The sequence below is a fragment of the Pogona vitticeps genome, chromosome 3 (genome assembly GCF_051106095.1).
Source record: "Pogona vitticeps strain Pit_001003342236 chromosome 3, PviZW2.1, whole genome shotgun sequence".
Classification (NCBI taxonomy): Eukaryota; Metazoa; Chordata; class Lepidosauria; order Squamata; family Agamidae; genus Pogona; species Pogona vitticeps.
The window spans coordinates 166595024-166616044 of record NC_135785.1 but is presented as its reverse complement, the minus strand read 5'-3'; the positions used below and the strand labels follow the sequence as shown (position 1 = coordinate 166616044).

General features: G+C 40.1%; 1 protein-coding gene across 7 annotated transcripts in view; it reads right to left on the bottom strand.

Annotated features, from left to right (window-relative positions):
• ATP11A (ATPase phospholipid transporting 11A) overlaps nucleotides 1-21021 on the bottom strand; it is a 145546-nt gene that overhangs the window by 36857 nt on the left and 87668 nt on the right. For all 7 annotated transcript variants that reach the window (XM_072994605.2, XM_020794307.3, XM_020794304.3 and 4 more), the window contains 11 exons: nucleotides 19733-19797; nucleotides 18544-18625; nucleotides 16632-16782; nucleotides 13304-13501; nucleotides 12070-12243; nucleotides 9541-9704; nucleotides 8124-8195; nucleotides 6393-6466; nucleotides 5992-6095; nucleotides 4351-4532; nucleotides 1548-1799 (listed from right to left, as the gene is read on the bottom strand). In XM_072994605.2, the coding sequence (XP_072850706.2) occupies nucleotides 1548-1799; nucleotides 4351-4532; nucleotides 5992-6095; nucleotides 6393-6466; nucleotides 8124-8195; nucleotides 9541-9704; nucleotides 12070-12243; nucleotides 13304-13501; nucleotides 16632-16782; nucleotides 18544-18625; nucleotides 19733-19797 (1518 nt within the window). The remainder of the gene's footprint in view (nucleotides 1-1547; nucleotides 1800-4350; nucleotides 4533-5991; nucleotides 6096-6392; nucleotides 6467-8123; nucleotides 8196-9540; nucleotides 9705-12069; nucleotides 12244-13303; nucleotides 13502-16631; nucleotides 16783-18543; nucleotides 18626-19732; nucleotides 19798-21021) is intronic.

Sequence of the window (21021 nt, the reverse complement as noted above, 5' to 3'; positions counted from 1 at the left end):
TGATTAAATAATAGTCTTAAAAGGAAATAACAAAGCCCTTTAGGAAAATTATGCTGCCATACCTCAGGTACCTAGGTATACCACTTTGAATTTCATGGCAGACAGATGAAACAGATAGGAAATGAAGTAGTAGATGTTCAGTTTTTATAGGTTCTATAGAAATTTGTTAATACAACAGAACCCTGCACTTAAAACCTAATTGGTTCCCTGATGATGGTTGTAAAACAATCCCCTGTAAGCTACACCCTATTTTCCCTCTAGGCTCAATGTTAAAATAGTGGCTTTGTTCCTGGAGAATTTTCATGCCTTATAAATGAAGCCTCCCCTGCCTTCTAATTTCTATTTATTTATTATTTATTTATTTATTGCATTTATATGCCGCCCATCTAGACCCTTACACCTTCTCCTTTATTCCTCTCCCTTGCTTGCTAAGACCTCCGCTTCGACCTCCCCGGTCTTCTCCTGTGCACCTCCTTTCTTTAGCCTGTCTGCTGAGCATCTGGCTCCAAGCTCTACCGCCCTGCATGTTTTTCCACTCCACTTGCTTGCTGGACAGTTTTCTCAGTCCTCCCTCATGTCTCCATGCTCTTGCTTTCTTTGATGCTCCCCTCCAATCTCTACTGCCTTCTCTCTTCTCTCTCCCACCTCTGCTACCCTGCTGCCCTGCCAGTTTAAAGTGCTCTAGTTTAAAGTTCCAGTGACTGTAAATGCGAGGTTTAGATGGTAGGAGGAGGCATTAGCTGATACTATAATGGCTGTAAAAGCAGCAAGTTGTAAAACAAACTGTGGTAATTAGGAGGTTCCCTGCATTCTCAGAGAAGTCTATAATGAACAAAACATTTCCCTTGATTTTTAATTTCAATTTTCATTTGAAAGGAGCACATTAGGAAAAAAAGAAAAAAAAACTTACAGAGGGGGAAAGATGCTACCACCACTGCAGGCTGACACCTCTAGTCAGTAAAGGTGCAGCTCATAAGACACACCTGATAAAATGCTGTAAATCAAAATCTGAATACAGCGGTGCCCCGCATGACGACGATAATCCATCCCCAGAAAATAGCTGTTTAGCGAAATCGTCGTCATGCAAAACCCTTTCCCCATTGGAATGCATTGAAACCTGGTTTAATGTATTCCAATGGGGAAAATACCTCGTCGTCCAGTGAAGATCGCCCATAGGGAAGCCATTTTGCGAGCGCCAATCAGCTGTAAAAATGGCTGCCCTGCGAAGCATGGGTCTGGAAAAGACAGGGCAGCCATTTTGCGGAGCCAGAAAAATTGTCATCTTGTGAACAAACGGTTCACGAAGCACGGACCTAATCGTTGTTAAGAGAAAATCGCCCATTGGAATGACTGTTTTGCGAATCGCTATAGCGATCGCAAAAAGTCATGCGATTTTGTCATTTAGCGGGGTCATTGTTTAGCGAGGTACCACTGTACTAACTTAACTCTAGCAATTCTCTTTAAAATGTTTTTTTTTATTTTTCCCCTGAATTAGCACAAGCAGAGAATGTTTAATTTTTCTAATAGAGTTCGTATTTTCTACATACCCTGAGAAAGTGTCCCTTGTTAAGCTGCCACTGTGCCTGAGGACTGTTTTGCTTAATTCAAACAACACATCGTGCACACTCTGCTCCTCTATTTTCTTTGTAGTTAACTCAAGTATCTGAGTATTTCTTCTGAACAATTTGCAGGCGTAACAGGCGGCGGCAGCAGTTTCCATTTTGTCTCCAGTCAGAACCCATACTTTAATGCCAGCTTTCTGCAGGGCTTCAATGGTATCAGCAGCTTTTTCCTGCAATCTTGGAGACAGATAAGTATTGACAAAACTTGAAATTAAAAATGTAAGAGACTTACTATAAGGTTTCTTTTATACAGGGAAATATGCTGAAAGAAGGCGCTCAGGTTCAAGTAATTTTGCTCCCATGAACTATATTACCTATTTTGTTATTATTAGATTGCTCTGTGATTTTAACCTTATTGATTAAAAGTGCTGAGCTTTTTTATATCTGAAGCGCACCATTGGACATTTGTTTTAAAGGAGGGTTTTAGAACGTGTGGTCCTTCAGATGCTGATGGACAGCAAATCCCATTAACCACGGCCAGCCAGCACCGCCAGTAGTGGGGGATGACTGAAGATGCAGTTCAAAAGCACTGGGTAAACCACGGATTTCCCATCCCTGATTTAAATCATGCATCATCACTCTTCGTGGCACATTTTAACAATTTAATTTAAACTGGCAAAACGTAACAAGCCTTCAAACATTTCACAATTCATTTTATTCCAAGATCCATTAATGTTCATGAGAACTTGGACTTGGGCTTCAGACACTAATGCAAACACTGACTGTACCTGCTTAATTTGGTTCCTATACTGAAAGAAAGAAAGAAAGAAAGAAAGAAAGAAAGAAAGAAAGAAAGAAAGAAAGAAAGAAAGAAAGAAAGAAAGAAAGACCTACATTTTAATGCTGCTTTTTCAGTAATAAATCAACCAGGCTAATGTAAAAGAGATAACACAATAATTTGTCTTTTGAAGCCCAATCTGTGAACACACCAACTACTTTCATTTTATACTTTTAACTGCGCTTTTTGCTTCCTTTCCATTGTTTTCTTACAAGCAAATGGAACTCTTTTTATCACCATTTTCAGCTAGTCTTTGACAACAAAGTGCTTCAAAAGCCATGAAAAATGCTCTTATTTTCCTACTTATTTTCCTTTGGTAGCTTTCTATATTAGGACCAGACTAATAAAAAATAAAACCAATCAATAAACCAAGCAACACGATCACACAGATGGCACACACCATACTTAATGTGCAGTTTTAATTAGCCTGACTAAAGCAAGCAGGGATAAAACAATCAAAAAGCAGCTTTTTGTTAAGAGAAGGCTAATCCACAGAATTAAACTCAAGAATGGACAAATAAACTTCTCCTTTTAGCCCTGTCCTCCTTTTTCCTTTCCTGCTTCACCATCGTTCACATTCAGAGTTTACATTTCTCATGACTCACATATCTTAGAATTTCTCTGCTATCACACCCTGATGATAGTAAAGAAATGACAACAGCAATAATTATGTAGTGGTGCCAATAATCATGACTAGAAAGTGAGGAGGGTGGTTTGTAACTTCTCCCCTGCTTTTATGAAAACAACAAATGGAATCTGGCTTTCTCTCCTGCCTCCATGAGGAAGAGCAGCAGAATGAGGCAGTTGCCTCTGACATCAGATTATAGATATAAGAGCAGGAAATGGTTATTTTACTGCCAGGAGAAAGAGAAGTGATTTCTATTTTTTTTCCTTTTATGTGGCACAGTAACTTTAATAGCTTTTTGATATTACAAATCCTGACCAGGATGAGTGAATGGTACAAGATTGTTGTACTGCTATTATGAGTTCTAATTGTAAATGGCCAATCATTATCCCGCCACTAAACACTTCCACAGGACTGTTAATATGCCAAGTGGAGGTTAAGAAGTATGACACAGAACAGAGAGAGAACAAAAACTCTTCAGGAAAGAAGAGTTTAGATAAATACATGGAATTCTTCGCTCAGCAGTCTGATCTCTCCCTAATTTCAAATGCTCCTTGAAAATTCCACTCCTCCTCCTTTTTGGTCATTTCACCAGTCATGGCAGGAGCGTGGAGTTTCCTTCTCTCCTTCGACCAGCAGCTGCCCACTCAGACGAGGAGGTGGGACAGGGATTGCTGCAGCGCCACCTTTGAGCGGGCGGCTGCTCGAGGAAGCAGAGAGGGAAAGTTCATGTTCTTGCCCAAGGGGAGGAGGAGCAAAGCGTGCGCTGACTGGTAAGTGGGGGAATCTGGCCGGGGGGGTGGGGGAGACAGGACCCCAAATTGTATAGTGCCAATACAATGATCCAGCATGATTCAAATTTGTGCCCATCTCTATTATTTACTGATTTATCAATGCAAACCATGAAGCAAATATGAAAAAGTTCATGCACCTGCATATCTCAGCTTAAGGTAAAAGGTAAAGGTTCCCCTTGACAATTTTTGTCCAGTCGTGTTCGACTCTAGGGGGCGGTGCTCATCCCCGTTTCCAAGCCATAGAGCCAGCGTTTTGTCCGAAGACAATCTTCCGTGGTCACATGGCCAGTGCCACTCAGACAATCTTCCGTGGTCACATGGCCAGTGCGACTCAGACACGGAACGATATCTCAGCTTACTGAGCAGAAATGGGATCATCTAAATCAGACCCTAAATCTGAAGCCAAGGAAATAGCTCTTTATTACACATCACACAAGTATTTGGACAGGGAAGAAAGTTTGCCAAATAGATTTCAAGATGAAGCCTAATATATCTAATAACCTTGCTTCAAACTAACAGGAGAACACTAACCGGTCTTCAACTGCTGTAGCACCAAGCAGGATAAGCCCCCTTTCTATTTGTTCATATGCCTCTGCCAGCTTCTTTTCCCGATCCTGTAAGGCCAGCTTTGCCTCCTGAAGTTGCTTCTCCACACTCTCATACTCGTCATAGGTGAATTTCTTATACGCAACACATAATGTTCGCAGACCCTCCTAGAGGAAATTGTTTTAAAAAACCATAAATATATTCAATTAAAAATACCCTCCTGTACAGATTTTTCAAATATATTCAAATTAATCCATACAGATGGCAGTCATATTTATGTCCCATCATATTGGCTTAATGTAAGGGTGCCTACCACTCTGAACACAGTGATGCTTCTGAACAAGCCCCTGGGAAATTCAGAAGCCCAGGGAATTAGATCTCTTACTCTGCCTTTCCCATGGCTTCTGAGAGCAAAAAGCATCAAAAGGCTTATGCCCGAGAGAGGGATGAACTGCCTACGCTCTCACTGGATTAGTTCAGAAAAAAAACAACCACACCATTTCTCAGAAGTTCAGTTTTTTCCACCTCCACTCAATAAATTACCAGCAGGTTTCTCCAAAAAACCCTGTTCTTTTCCGTTAACCACTCCTTACTTGGTGGGTCAACCACATTAAGCAGTAACTAACCACAGCAAAAAACAAAAAGAGAACAATCACCCTGCTCTGTCCCTGATGCCTTGTCTACCATGTTCTAGCATGCAAACTGGATGCAAAATTCTAATAGGCATCAAAAATGTAATTTTCTTGAGGACTAAAGACACTACATTACTACAGACCTTGTTCAAGGTTGAATCCTTTAGATTAGGCTCATAAGAACATTCTAAATAACCCTGCTAGTTCATATAAAGGTCAACCAGTGGCCTTTGGGAAGCGGGCCAGCAGGCCATGCTTTCAACTGCACCCTCCATTTCACATTCTCCAACAACTGATGTACAGGCGGATACTTTTTAAAATGCTGGAAATGATAAATGCCATTCCTGACTAGGCAAAATCTTCAGAGCCCGAAAAACCCACAACAATCAAAATCTTGTTTCTTGGCATGGTAAATCACACTAAAGTAGGTCCATTAAGTCAATGAAGATTTGGAGAGTCAACTCCTGTGTAAGTTCAATTGATTCAAACAGGCCTACTCTAATAGCAACTAACTTTAGCACAGTAAGTCACATTTTGAGTAGACCCATTTGAATCTATCAAACCTATGGAGGAGCTGACTCACCAAATCCCTTTGATTCAACGATGCCTAATTTAGTGCAATTCACAATGCTAAACAACAGGAGTTTGCCCATTATATCAATTCTTTCACAGTTCAGATTCCAGTTCAAGCTAACAAAGAATTCGGGGCTCATTATACCTGCTTCTTGAGGCAAGCATTATGCATTTCTGGTACACTGAATTGCCAGAATTACAGAGTTCATTGAAATCTCTAATGCCTAATGTTGTGCATATGAGTCCCACACCATGTGCATTAAATAGGAGGAGTCAAATATAATCAGTGCCTACTCTTCTTTCTTTCTTTCTGTTTCTTTCTCCCCACTCCAACTTTGAGTAAGTCTGCTCTTACAATATTTGCTACTTCTGCCTTGAGAACATACAATATAATTAATGCATGCCAGATACTGGCTCTTACCACTGCATTGCGCTCAACTCTTGCTCTGATCTGTTCTATTTTGCCTTCTGTAACTCTAGGAAATATAGAAGAATCTGCTCCTTTACAGAACAGAAATATTTCCCCTAAAATGTAAACAAAGAGAATTTTTTAAAATGAGTGAAATATAGGATACAGTACATCTCCCCGCCAAAAATATAACAATGAAATATTGTTATACAACAGCTTGTTGAAGGTGACATTAATGGACTGAACGTCAAAATACCATGCATCCTATTTTAAAACAATGGAACAATAAGATGAGGAGGTAGGTGGGGAAACTGATACATTTGACAAAGAGCATAAGTTGAATTTTAAATGTCAAACAAAGGATTGAAGAACTCGAGTACGCATTTGCTTTGGGGTTTTTTAAACAATATTACCTTTTTCTGATTTAACTATTACACTCATCCGCCTCCTGACTGAATCAAAACTAAGGATTTCCAATAGTTCAAACCTGAAGGGAAAATCAAAGACATTTTGCAACAATTGAAATGGTTACATGGGCACACTTAACATTCACACACACAAACATGAATCCACCACCAGAGGGCCCTTGTGAAGTGACAATACTCTCTTATTTATTTATTTATTTATTTATTTATTTATTTATTTATTTATTTATTTATTTATTTATTTATTTATTTATTTATTTGATTTATGCCCCGCCTATCTGGACTACCAGACCACTCTAGACGGCTTCCAATACAAAATAAAACAATAAAATACAAGAATGTGCATAATCATTCAATAGCAATCACAATAAAATACAGTGGTGCCCCGCATAGCGAGGTTAATCCGTTCCGGATTAACCGTCGCTATGGGGAAACATCGCTATACGGAACGGAAAAAAACCATTGGAATGCATTAAACTTCGTTTAATGCGTTCCAATGGGCCCCAAAACTCACCGTTCTGCAATGTTTCCCCATCCGGCCGCCATTTTCACACCCTCGGTAAGCGAGGGTAGGGCACAAAAACGCTGCGCGCAGCCATTTTGGGCATCTGGCGGCCATTTTGGAACCGCCAATCAGCTGTTTAAAAAAATCGCTATGCCAAAATCGGTAAGCAAAACGCTTACCGATCGTCGCAAAGCGATTTTCAGCCATAGAAAGCATCGGTATGCGATCACATTAGCGATCCCAAAAAACAGATAGCTATGCAAATTCGTCGTTAAATGGTGCGCTCGTTATGCGAGGCACCACTGTAAAGAAAAAATAAAATAGGGGAAAAATAAAGAAAGAATTCAAGAATTGGCTGGAGGGAAGGCCTGGATGTATAACCATGTTTTAATTGGGTTTTAAAGACACCCAGCGTAGGGGCCACACGAATCTCCAGAGGGAGGTTGTTCCAGAGGCGAGGAGCCACCGCCGAGAAGGCCTGGTTTCGTGTCTTCTCCTTCCGGGCCTCTCTCGGCGTCAGGCTCCTCAGCCTCACCTCCTGACTCGCACGGGTGATCCAGGTAGCCCTTGGTGGAAGCAGGCATTCCGCAAATATCGAGGTCCTAAACCGTTTAGGGCCTTGTAAGTAAGCATTAAAACTTTGAAGTCAATGCGGAAAATGAAACTCTGTTCTCTGACACAAAATCTGAACCTGACAGATCACTGAATTCATCTCCCGCATACTTACAATTAATTAAGGAAAACACTTGTGCAAAGTATATTTTTCCAAAAATGTTAAAGTATAAAAACAGTCATATGTAGGATGTGTATGGTATTTGTGCAGCCCAGTGGTCAGCAACATATGGTGTACTGGACAGAATGTAGGACACAGGAGACCTTGGTTCAAATTTCTGCTCAGCCATGGAAACTGTAGGATCCTCCCACTGAAACAGCTCGTAAAAGCCTGGCAAAGAGTGTTGACTCTCGGGACCAGAAGCCCTGTGACACATCCTAGACCTCAATCACGCAGGGCTCTCTCTATAGTATACGTGGATGTTCTGGAACAACTCCATACCACAGCGAGCTTTCCCGGTTGTCACAAAATACCGCCATAACTGTGGCAACAACAGAATAACCTGTCCAACAGTCTGTGTGTGGTGATGATCAACTTCAGCCCGCTGACCTCAAGAATCTGCCCGCCTTTTGTGTAATCCTACCTCATACCAAAAACATACCTTTCAATGTCATTTTCTCGATTTAAAAATTCCATAAAATTGTCCTTCAGTCTCAAATAAGTGTAACCAAGTCTGAAAATTTAATTACAGATAACATAGAAGTTAATAAAATGATAATTTAGAATACGCATTTGCAATATAATGAACTGTGCAATTTGTCATGTAAGCTAGTAGAAACAACAATTTTGACTTCATTTAGAAGGCACTAACATCACTTTGCTCAAGTTAGTCCAGGATTTCTCTATCTCTCTTCTGCTTCAAGGTTCTGAGAATGGCCTTCCCATCTTTGCTTTTCTCACCCAAATAGAAGAGAATGTGAGCCTTCTGCTGTGTATTGTCAAGACACACTGTAATCTTATCCAACACATTTAAAGACATGACTACGTTCTTCCTCTATGATATGCATACTGTACATTCAATGCTCAAATTTGATGAGAATGTTATCAAATCTGCCTTCTTTCCAAAAAGATTTGGCCTACTCATTGCCCAGCTACTACCAAGTAAGTTCCAATTTGGACCCGAGTCCTAACAAGCAGATTTTAACCATGTTTCAGTGGTCATGTCTGCCCTATCTGAAAGGAACAAAAGGCACTTCTATCGTAAGATATTTCTGTTCTCCAGTTTTTTGGTTTTTTTTAAGTAGATCACATTCTGCCTTGACTGCTTGTGCTAGTCATCTGGTGATAATTATTCAGGACGTACAACAGCATTTATTTTTAGTGGAAGTTAAGAATTCAAATCATGCTGATTTCCTCATCACCACTAGCAATTACCACTGTTTGTATTGCACATGAATTCCCTCTGACCTCACCGATGACAATTCCCCACCCACAATAATTCTTCAAGAGGTTCAGCATCTCACTTAAAGCAAAGACTCTTTATCACAAAGCATGTATTGACGGATTAACCTATGTCAGTTTATCAATTAGTACCCAGTTGCTGCTTATTAAGGGCACTGCTAAGCTAATGATCCATCTTTGTACAGTATGTTCAGCTTATTAGTTCCTTCCCATCCAATAGATGGTATATCCACCCACTCATTCTTAGGCACCCAAGAATGCCTAAAACCATCTGCTAATTTAAGCAACACTTCATGCATCTAATGAAACAGCCTATAGTCCATGAAAGTGGACAAAAATGTATGCCAATTAAAATGGGTCTGTCTTTTATTCCTTTTGCCTAGAACAGGCTAGCAGTGCTTCATTCAGAACTAGTCACAATCTCTTATTTTTTCCATGTGTTCCCCTCAGCCCATCTCTAATGTAAGGAATATCATTATAAAAAGGGTTGGTTGCTGTATCAGAATCAACTTGATGGCATGTTTGTTATTATTATTCCCTCCTCTATTAAAAAAAAATTATCAAATGAAACAGTGGTTTCCCACAAGCTGAGAAAAATATATTAGCATGGCAGATACCTCTGAATCCCTTCAACTAAAGCAACTTCATCAGGAGATGATGAAATATAAACAGAGGACCTCCCTGACAGCTGAGCTTTCTTTAATCCATCCACGTTGTCATCCTCCTTCACCTGAACAGTATGACAAAGGCACAAAGCTCGGAAAAAGAGCTCTTCTCTATCCTAATAAATGAAAGAAGAATGTTGCTTAGTACATGTTTCCAACTCTTAAGAGAAGATGCATCAGTATTAAATGTTTTCTGAGTAAACAGGTTCCATTTTTATGGTACATATTGTGTGGGATTGATGTGCATAGTCAAGGGCACCCATTACTGGCTTGGACATTCTATTAACTTAGCTTAAGAAGATTTGAGGAAGGAAAGTCTCTCCCCCTCCCCTCCAGTTCCCCATCATCTGCAGCTGCAGTGTGACCTGTGAAAAAAGTCAAGTACCATCCTATTATTTGTAATGGGGCATGGAAATTGCCTGGAAGGAAAAGAGGGAGGAGAAAATTGTAAGCATTTGACTACTTACTGTCAAAGGCACTACTGTAATGGTCGCTGGGAATTACCTACCCATCATCCTGTTGTCAATGACTGATAAGTCATAGGCTGAAATTCTCTTAATTAATTATGCAAAAGATGTAACTTACAGTGATCCCTTTTATAACAAACTTTGCAATGTGGTATTCAACATATGTCCATAGAGACTTCTTAACTTGAGGCAAATCACCTCCAGGAAGTTACAGTGGCGCCTCACTAGATGATGATAACCGTTCCACTGAAATAGCTGTTTAGCGAAATCATTGTCTAGCGAAAAGCATTTCCCTATTGGAATGCATTGAAACCTGTTTAATGCGTTCCAATGGGGAAGAATCGTCGTTGTCTAGCGAAGATCGGCCATAGGAAAGCCGCTTTGCGAACTGTGATCAGCTGTTTAAATAGCTGTCTTGAGAAGTTTAGGTCCCGAAAACACCCGTTTTGTGAGCATGGAGGGAGCTGTCAAAATCATTGTCTAGCGAAAATTGGTTTGCGAAGCAGGGACCAAACAGTGTCCAGCGAAATTTCCCCATAGGAATCACTGTTTTGCGAATCGCTATAGCAATCGCAAAAAGTCAGTGTCTAGCGAAAAAACTGTCATGCAGGGTAACTGTCTAGCGAGGCACCACTGTATATCTTTTGAGTAAGTGAGCAAATTAATTTGAGCTAATTTGTCTATCACATTCCCAGAGTTCCTGTGCAGTCAGAGTAGGTTGAGCTGCTCCACTACGACTCCTGTGTCACTACGAAAAGTATTTCCCTCTTTGTATACATTCCAATTAATGCATGGAGTTCTTCTAAGATTGACATCAGTGAAAAATGTCTTGCTTTCCTGGCTCTACTAAATCAATGGTGATAATGCTGCCCATAGGATTATCTGAGCTTGAAAAAAATGTTCTATTCAGGACTGACCTCTACCACATAGGCTCAGGCTGACAGGAACCAAAAAAAGGTGAGATCCGTAAGTCAGATCCCCGGTCCACTTGGCTCAGTACTATTAATGCTGGCTTGTAATGGTTCTCAGAATTTCAGGCAAGAGTTTTTCCTGCCCTACCAAGAGATGCAGGGAAATGAATCTGGGGCCTTCTGTGTGCAAAGCCTATGCTATGGCCTTTCCTCTGATACTGTTTTGGCTGTTAAAGCAAGGGTGGATATTTCCAGATAGAAGGCTTCTTGAGCTACTAATCAAAACACATTGTGTAGTTCTTCTGCTCTTCCCTCCTTACTTGTTTTTGTTTCTCTGACAAGGAATGGGAAGGGAGATAATGGTGGGAAAACAAAAAAGGCTTAAAGATAAAAAAAAATGACGTCACCTAGCTTGGACAATAAAAGCTTTGCCCGAAAACACCCAGAGAAAGACAAGGAAAAAGTGGTGGGAGGAAGAAAAAGAAAAAAAGAACTAAGATCTTTGAAGCCAGAACATGTGTGCAGAACAACGTAACTTCCAGTCTAGAGCTTTGCTTCCCTGTCTCCTGCCACCACTGCTTCACAAAGTTAAAAACACAGACTACGCATCGGGTATGACAGGTTGATGCAAACTCCCATAAACTGTTGTGAACCCTACTTTTAGTATCCCGGCTTCCTCCCCAAGGCCTGCCTGGTTTATAAATCAAACTTGTTTAACCTGCAGCATCAGAAGTTACTGCAGGAACAGACAGGAAATGCAAAGGATTTTAGCATACTGAGATGCAGCCTGTTGACTACAAAAGTTGCTGCAAGCCGCTTGATTTTTTTTTGTTTTTGTTTTCACTGTTTACTTTGGAAACCAGGGTTTTCTCAAGACATATAGATTATTAACAGCAAGGATTACAAGTGGCCATTCTGTCATTAGGATAACAAAACAAAACAAGGTCTCACTAAAAGAAAGCAACTTTCTAAAAGTGCAATTCCTACCCCACAAAAAAAAAAGTTATTTCAACAAAAACTTTCAAATATCATGGTTTCAATAATGGAATAGTATTATTCTGTCAGCATATAATTTTTACTGTTCTTTTTAAAAGGCTTCATACTTTGCTACTTCCTCCTGGAGAAGAATCAATCATATCAATACCAGCACAGTCGTGGAGGATTTGCCCATTACAGATGACATGAGGCACATAAACATGCCCCTCAATGCAGCATTCTATGAACTCCATATTGTTCTCTGTTAATGTCCCTGTTTTATCTGTGAAGACATATTCAACCTGAAAAGAGACATACAGAGCAATTAAGGACTGAAGTAACAAGGACAGAGCTTGGGGGGAAAATCAGCTCTCTTGATAGCTGAAGTTATTCTGTGCGACTTAAGATTTTGTCCCTTGGCCTTCAGATAGCATACAGCACTTTTCCTTTCAAGGATGATATTTTGCTTGTAAGTTAGACCCATGTAACATGGAATAGAAGGCAATTTTATTTTTGCAAGCACCACATGCATAGGTTCAAACTGGAGTATTCTTTTTTTAAAAAGTTTAAATCAGAATGCACCTTTCCACCAGAAGAAGCCCAATACTATGTGGACAGGAACATTTTAATTTTAAGGAATACACAAGTAGAGTCAAATGCAGGATTTGCCTAAAACTGGGGCTGTGGACATGGGTGCACACATATGCCAACTCCATCCCAAACACTGGCATGACCTGGCAATGTGAAGCTCTGTGCTCAAGTGATGGAATCAGGAATCGCAATATCACTGTATTTCCAGACATGGAAGCTCTGTAGCCATATGGAGCCAAATGCAATTACAGAGCCATACACAAGCTGGTGCACCTGGCATGCTGCTGGGCTTCTATGGCTGCTTACTTATTTGCTCACATCTCTGCATGTTCTGTGCAAAGGTCTGCGTGGGACTTTCAGTTTTTCAGCCATTGCAACAAACAGAACCAGCACTTCTTAGAAATCTTTGTTTTAATCATCTGGCTCAATTCAGAAGTAGCACTCAACCACTGTATAGTATTACAAGATAAGCAAGTTTGATCCTGAGGCTCATACTTTGTGTATGCCAGCAGGGAATCTAAAGCTACTACTCAAAGTTTTGAACAAACTGATTTTTCCCGTGATATCAAAATACAGGAAGCCAAACATAATTAGTACTCTCACATAGTAGACAAGAAAACAGCAAAAAGTTTTGTATGGACCCAAAGTCAGACAAATTATCAGGCAGTATACTAGATGTGCTAAGGTTATCATAAGTTTTAAGAAAAAGTCTGATGCAATCCCTCCAGGATTTTAAATTCTAGAGACAGATGTTAGCTCCCATGAAGTTACCTGTCCTAACTCTTCATTAAGGTCTGAAGTGTTCACTAGTGGTCCTTCACCTATTTCTTCATCAAACATTTCTTCATCCCAAGTGAGAAAATAAGAACCAAGAAATTTTTGCATTTCTACAGTGACGTACATGGATACAGGAATGATGTAGTTGAAAAGAACCATGAAGGCAAGAAAATCGGTAAAAGCTGTAATAAACTGTCAAAGGAAAAACATAAAAACAAGTAATTAAACTGGATGCGCCACTAGAAACTACAGCTAACATTAGAATCATGTGCATGTATACCTGGATGTCCTGGGGCATGCAGATGGGCTTGCTCTTAATGAAACTGGCACAGAATTGCTCTCATTTCTCAGAATTGCTGTCTGTCTAGTAGCTGCCTGGATGTGGCCTCAAAAGGTGAGAAGCCAAAGGAAGACTCCCTCAGATAGTCGGACCTGCAATCTCTGTGCCAAACAAGCCTGAGACCTGCAAGCCAAATGAGTCTGAGTCCTCTGAGCCAGCCCAAACTGATATCCCTAAGGATTTGAAACCCATAACTGCTGTGGCATCTCCGGGGTCTGGCCCAGAACTGGGACAAGCTGTCCAATTCCAGGAGTGCCTCAACCGTGATGGGTGGTGCACCAGTGCCTGTCTCTGGCTTACAGGAGCTCCTACGGAGGTAACAAAGTGCCAGTCAGGTAGCTGTCCCTTTAAGGCAGTGGTTCCCAACCTGGGTTCCTGAAATATTCTTGGACTACAATTCCCAGAAATCCTGACCAGCACAGCTAGTGGTGAAAGCTCCCAAGAACATCTGGTGACACAAGGTTGGAAACCTCTGCTTTAAGCCTTCCTTTTTGGAAGAAGGGGAGGTGGGGCTTTGAAGGAGTAGCCCTGTGCCAACAGTATCAAAAGCCTCTGTTCGGTTCCAGCTACTGCGGGAGCTGCACTTCTTGGTTCCCGTCCTATGGGCATTCTAGACCATCCCTGAATACAACTGCATTCTTATATCTTTATGACTGTATATCATAAACTGACCCATTCATAATTCAGCTTTAGTTGCTTGCATCCTGCTCTAAAAATCTATCTCAGTCTAATTTGCCACTAAGCTGCTGTACTCTAGCAAGCAAAATATCTACCGGTAAGTAAATGCCAGAAATGTCATTCTATTTCTTTTCTAGTGGAATATATACTGCATGTATTTGTGGTAATATTTTGCACAATCATTTTCCTGCATAATATATATAAGTATATAATACAAATATAGAGTACAAATTCTAAAGTGTTTTGTAGGAATAAGAGATACAAAAATTAATTAGTCAGGTCTGTTGATGTAGTCAGTTGGGCTTGACTAAAGCCAATTTCTCTAAAATGCTCACGCTAAAGCATTAACAAGTTCCGTTGCCTCCCTCCCTGTACACAACCAGCTACAGAAAAGACCCTGATTTCTTAAAATACAATTTATTATAGTGTTCAAAACAAGAAAATATAATTTATGGGTTTTCTACAAAACAGGACTGGAAACGTTTTGGATTGTGAAGAGCTTGTAACTTACAGTGGTATCTCAACTTACGAACTTAATCTGTTTTGGAATGATGTTCGCATGTCAAAAAGTTCGTAAGTCGAAGTACCATTTCCCATTGAAATGCATGGGAACGGAATTAAACCGTTCCAGCATTTCAAAAGGCAAAAAGGCAGGGGAAAGGGCTGGAAATTCCAATTTCCCACCCTTTCTCCCTACCCTTTTGGCTTCGGAGCTCTCAAAGACCTTCCTCCGATGTCGGGGGGAAAGCCCTTTGAGAGCTCCAAAGGTGCCGATCGTGGCGCCGGAGACCCCCAGGGAGGTTTCCCAGGGCTTGCACAATACCATGGGAGACCTCCCTGGGGGTCCCTGCCACCGTGATCAGCACCTTCGGAGCTCTCAAAGGGCTTGCTCCGATGTCGGGCAGAAAGCTCTCTGAGAGCACCAAAGCCAAAAAGGCAGGGAGAAAGGGCTGGAAATTCGAATTTCCCACCCTTTCTCCCTGGCTTTTTGGCTTCGGAGCTCTCAAAGGGCTTTCCCCGACATCGGAACAAGCCCTTTGAGAGGTCCAAATGCAAAAAGGCAGGGAGAAAGGGCAGGAAATTGGAATTTCCAGCCCTTTCTCCCTGCCTTTTTGGCTTTGGAGCTCTCAAAGGGCTTGCTCCAATGTCAGGGGTGAAAGCTCTTTGAGAGCTCAGAAGGTGGCAATCGTGGTGGCGGGGTCCCTGAGGGAGGTAGCCCAGGACTTGCCTGCCAACATGGGAGACCTCCCTGGGGTCCCTGCCGCCGTGATCAGCGCCTTTGGAGCTCTCAAAAGGCTTGCTCCGATGTTGGGCGGAAAGCCCTTTGAGAGCACCGAAGGCAAAAAGGCAGTGAGAAAGGGCTGGAAATTCGAATTTCCAGCACTTTCTCCCTACCATTTTGCCGGGGGCCATTTATGAATGGCTGTGTTCGCAAAAAATAGCATTGACTTGCGAACGGAGCCTCGAACTCGTTCATAGGTCGAGCTCCGTTCGCAAGTTGATGCCAATTTTTGCCATTGTAAATCGAAAAGTTCGTATCTAGGGAGGTTCTTAAGTCAAGGGTTGACTGTACTCATATGTTAACAACTATGTTGTTTAGTGACATACTGTACCTGAACTAGGCCAATACCTGCTTTCAAGAAACGGCAAGGGAAATTCAGAAAAAACAGTTTTATTGACTGCTGACATTCTCTTAAGTTTCTGGCTGCAGAGCCAGAGGTCAAGCGTTCAATACACACCCAGCCCGCCTCCCAGGAGCAAAACCAACCTGTGTGGCCTTGGGCAGGCTGCACAATGACAGGGTGCATCCAGAAGAAGGGAATGGTAAACCACTTCTAAGTACTCACTACCTGGAAAACTGGAAACTGGCTTGACAGCACACAATTGTTGTTGCTGCTGTTTACTGAATCCCTGTTCTAATCTTTACACAACAGTTAGATTTAATACTCTACATAAGCTACTGCATGAATTTTTCTGAAGTGCCTTTACAATTTCATTAACATTAAGGTTTGTTTCCACTACTCGTTCTGCTAATATGTGCCCTTATTTGTTTGCTTGTTTGTGCATGTCAAGATTACTCTGGATAAAACCCAAAATAAGTACTTTATGCAGATTCCCCTTCTGGTTTCACAGTACTGTGAAGACAAATATATGCCATGTTATTTGGGAGGGTAAGAATACTCTATAGCATTACCAAGCCACACAGATGTTGCAGATGTGTCAAGATAAGAAATATAGAAAAAACTGTAATTACACATTAATTATAAAACATATTCCTTACTAAAACTAAAGTGATTCACATACCACATTTCTTTTCCTTTCCAGTTCTGTTTTCTGATTATACCAGGGCTCATCACGAGACTGTTCACTTTGCCAAACATATTTCAGGACAGTATTTATTAATGATTTACTGATTAGGATACAGAGGTATACAATAAGAAATACATTCATTGATCTGAAAGAAGAAGGGAAAATTTAGCTAAGACAATACATGAATTTGTATAGTAACATAATTTGATTCAGTCTAAGATCATGGAAATTTGACTAACAAATTCTATATCACTCTTTGAAGATGAAAAGGCTGGCAAAGCTGAGCGTTTGTCATGCTCAAAGGTGTTTTCTCTTTTTGCACAATATTGGCACAAGGCTATCTCCAAAACAAGTGTGTTTATCCATCATGCTGATATTCTAGCATTCCTCTAAGGAGCTCGGAGAATGAAATATCATCATCCATTTTAGTATCACAACTCTACAAGAAAGCTTACACTACTGGATTTCCAATATGCTTTAGGACAAAAGGTTATTAGAGCTTTCATTTTCTGAGGTCAAGACTAACATTACTATGAGCTGTACTATGAGCTTTTGAGTAATTCTATTAATAAGCCAATGAAAGAGAAACAATCAGCTTCACTTGCAGTACCTAAACTATATGACAGATCATACAGACAGCTAGAAAGATGCAACCAAATACATATTACAGAAACTGGAAAAAAGAGCTCCTAAAATTCACTTTAAGTGAACTGGTATAGCTTAGTGAAGAGTTGTCTACATGGGCTCTTTTGCAGCAGCTCGTGTGGACTAAAATGCAACTCTGTGGAGAGACAGAGGAAATTAAAAAAAAATTTAGACTCAATTAGGGCAGCGCAAATGCGCTGTACCAGACATACTCCTGGAAGTGGTAGGAGACAGGAGAGGGCCTCAAATGACCTATGCTGTCAATCTGCTATATTGTGAAGTGGCTTAAGAAGACACCCACTTTAAGATACTGGCAAACAAAACATTCACTCCAATACTCTGTGAAGGGGAAGAGGAAGTAAACAAACAAACAAACCCAATTACAAACAAACCCAATTAACAGGGCAGCACAGATGCATTGTGTCAATTAATTTTTTTAAAAAAAAGAAAACACCCTCCCAGAAGCAGGAGGAGATAGGAGAGGGCAACGATTGGCATCTTTTATCTTCTTAAAGGTCCGGACAAAAATCTCCCTGCAGGCAAATCTAAGCTGAGTACTGGTTATATTGACAAGTGCTTAAATCCCAGCAAATTGCTGGGAGAGAGAAATGAGGAAGGTCTTCTCCACTATGGTTGACTGGAACACTATAATTCAGGACATGCCAGATCGCAAGGCATCCTCTGCTCCTATAGTTTTCTCAGGGAAAACTAAACATTAGCTAACGACCCTTGACTAAATTTTCTTTGGGGTACTCAGCCTGTGGAGTCTGGTATGGGCTGCAAGTCAGTGTGGCCAGACCACCAGAGAGGACAGGGGAAAGGGGTTTTCCGAATTCTTCTCCCTGAAGCTTGGTGCTAGAGCAGTGCAGCCAGCTGTCGATCCATGGAGATCCATAAAGTTGGACTGAACAGCTTGAAAAGTTATTTTAAAAAAGGATCTGTTACTGTTACTTCTTCCAATATTTAACAGTGTCTTGTATGTTGTGATTATAAATAGTTGTGTGTTGAGCTATTTGTTAATTGTTCAGCATTCTTCAAATTTTTTGGCAGGGGAATTATGTATAACAGTAAACCCTGTATCTGGAAAAAAAATCCATATTCTTAACTGTAAACAAAAATAAGCAGAAAATGCTTATGCTTATAACCAGAAACATGGTCTAAGGTTTTGCTGTTCACAACATAATAATAATTTTTATTTTCTTACTTCCTACCCATCTCCCCCATAGATATACATATATTAGAAGAGCTGATATAGTTTTACTTTTCTACAGCAGATCTTTTCTGAGATTTTGACTGGTAGTTCAATGCCATCTTTGTTTCCATGCCAGTATATATAGCCACCCCTGGAACAAACAAACAACAAAACTATTTAATCCAAAATTGTTTATGGGTTAAATATACATGTATAGTATGTTAACAGAGTTTATGCAAGTACTAATACAAAAGCGTAAAATTATGTACAAAATGTATTTCAGTTGTTTGCCCTGATGCAGTGAGTTTAGGAATGGGTGGATGAGCCACATGCAGTCAGTAGGAGAGTCAAGCTGAAACAGAGAATGCTAGTTGCTCAAATTTTTGAGAGCAGTGAAAGCATTTCACTTTTAGCACATTTGAGGGCACTGGTCCAGAAGACTGAAAATATGTCTATCCATTTAGACTGAGGCCAGTAATGATCTAGGGAATATTGTCTTTGTTCGGAACAGAGTTCCCAGTTGCATTGTTATGTAGCCAAATCTGACTGGCTTCATAATGTCATACCATCATTATTATGTGATCCCTAACAGACTAGGGATGGGACAAATTCTGCGAAAAAGACCATCGGACAAAAACTGATCATGCAGAACAAAGAGGATTAAAAGGAGACAATGAAAACAAGAATAAATTAATAGAAAGTAGGCATCTATACAATTTAGGAATGGAGTGGTTAACATGTGGCCTGTGGGTCTCATGAAGCCTCCAAAACCATGTTTGTAGTAACTGCTGTGTTGTCTGTCAGAAAAAAAGGGCAAGACAAAAATCAAAGCTGTTACGGCAACCACAGGGACAGCACTTAAAAGCTATTCCTCCTAAAGGTCCCCTGTGCCCTCCTGTGCCCAGCAAAATCTCCTTGTTATTCTGTCCCTGCCACCAGAAGCAAAGCCTCCTTGGATCACTCATCTCTGCAGACAGAAAACACGACTTCCTGTCTTTGGCAAATCCTGCTCTACAGTGCAAGAAGATGCTCTTGCCCTCCTAGATTCATGATTATTCAGTAATCATTTTGTCTCATCCTGAGAATGCTATTTTCAGCCTCCATGTGAGAGATTGAACAATATTTGGGAGGTTTTTCTTGTTTGATCAGATGGACCCTCGCACAACCTCAGAAGAAGCTACTGAAACCTTGTTCAACATGCTTTTTAACATGCATTTCCAAACTGGAACTATTATTGTTTTCCTCCTGCAATATTTACCAAATATTTTTTCTGTGTTCTTTAATGTAGCTCCTCTAAGAAGCACATTTTCAGATCCCAATGACCTGAAAAGATAAACATTATCAACATTCATTAACTGTCCCAAGAAGACATAGCTTTCAAATTCATACAAAGACAGAATGGTCAAGATTTAAGAACAACAAAAGCTTCAGTCTATCAAACCTCTTGTTTTTCTTTTAAAATCACACTTATGTACCATTCCTGCAAAATGTGAAACAGCCTAAAATTCACATCAGTTTTAAGATACTTGTAAACTTACCAATTAATATTTACTTTTAAACAAGTTAACAGATATATAACTGTATACAAGTAAACAGATATACATGCAAGTTATGGCTATACAACCATGGGTGAGCAAAAAGGATGACAATTTAATATGCACATAGTATACTTGCATTTCATAATAATTTGTAGATGTTTAAAGTATGGGCATATAATATAAATTGCACTAAGAAGCGGTGTCTGTTTTAGGACTGAGTCTTCATGGATATAGTTAGGATGCAATAAGAAACATCTATTATTCTTTGTTAATATTTCTATTATTCTTTGACCTACTATCAAAACCCATTTGTATCATATTTATACTGTGTGTTCAGCCACCTTGTCTGCTCTCACACTAACTTGCTCTTACTCCTAGATCATAATCACTTTATGGACATTTTGCATTATTATGAGCAAATTCTGCTGATTGTACAACCCCACCCCACCTGTTTCATTATGATAAAATTATTCCCTATCTACAGAGTTTATAAAGATTTCAATAATAATTTAAGAAGTATAAAAATAACAAATATATAGCAAAACCACTGCCAAGATTAAAGTACTGAAAGGAAATATCTGAACCAAGTTTGAATAACACCGTTCTTTCCTTAGTATTGTGACACAAATTATATACAAGCATAAACACAGCGGTGGCCTCAACAGACGAATTTAGGACCATCTGTATTCTGAGGTTAGCCAGATACAGAGGAACTTCATTATATTCTGAGAAATGCACATTCAGTTCTTGAAAAATGACTCCTGTTTAAAACGTACACATTTATATGATTGTTCACACTTTGCAGGAGAGGGAAACCAAAACATGACTAACCACAAAGTCATTTTGCTGAAAGCCAAGACTCAGATCTTCATTAATTATATATGCCAATTTTTTTGTTTTCAGCTGCCAAATTTCAGAACTCTCTCCTTCACTGGCAGCTTTAATAGAAACTGTTTGTAGTTTTATCACCAGTAACATTGTCATACCCAATGAAACCCTTTTTGTCTCC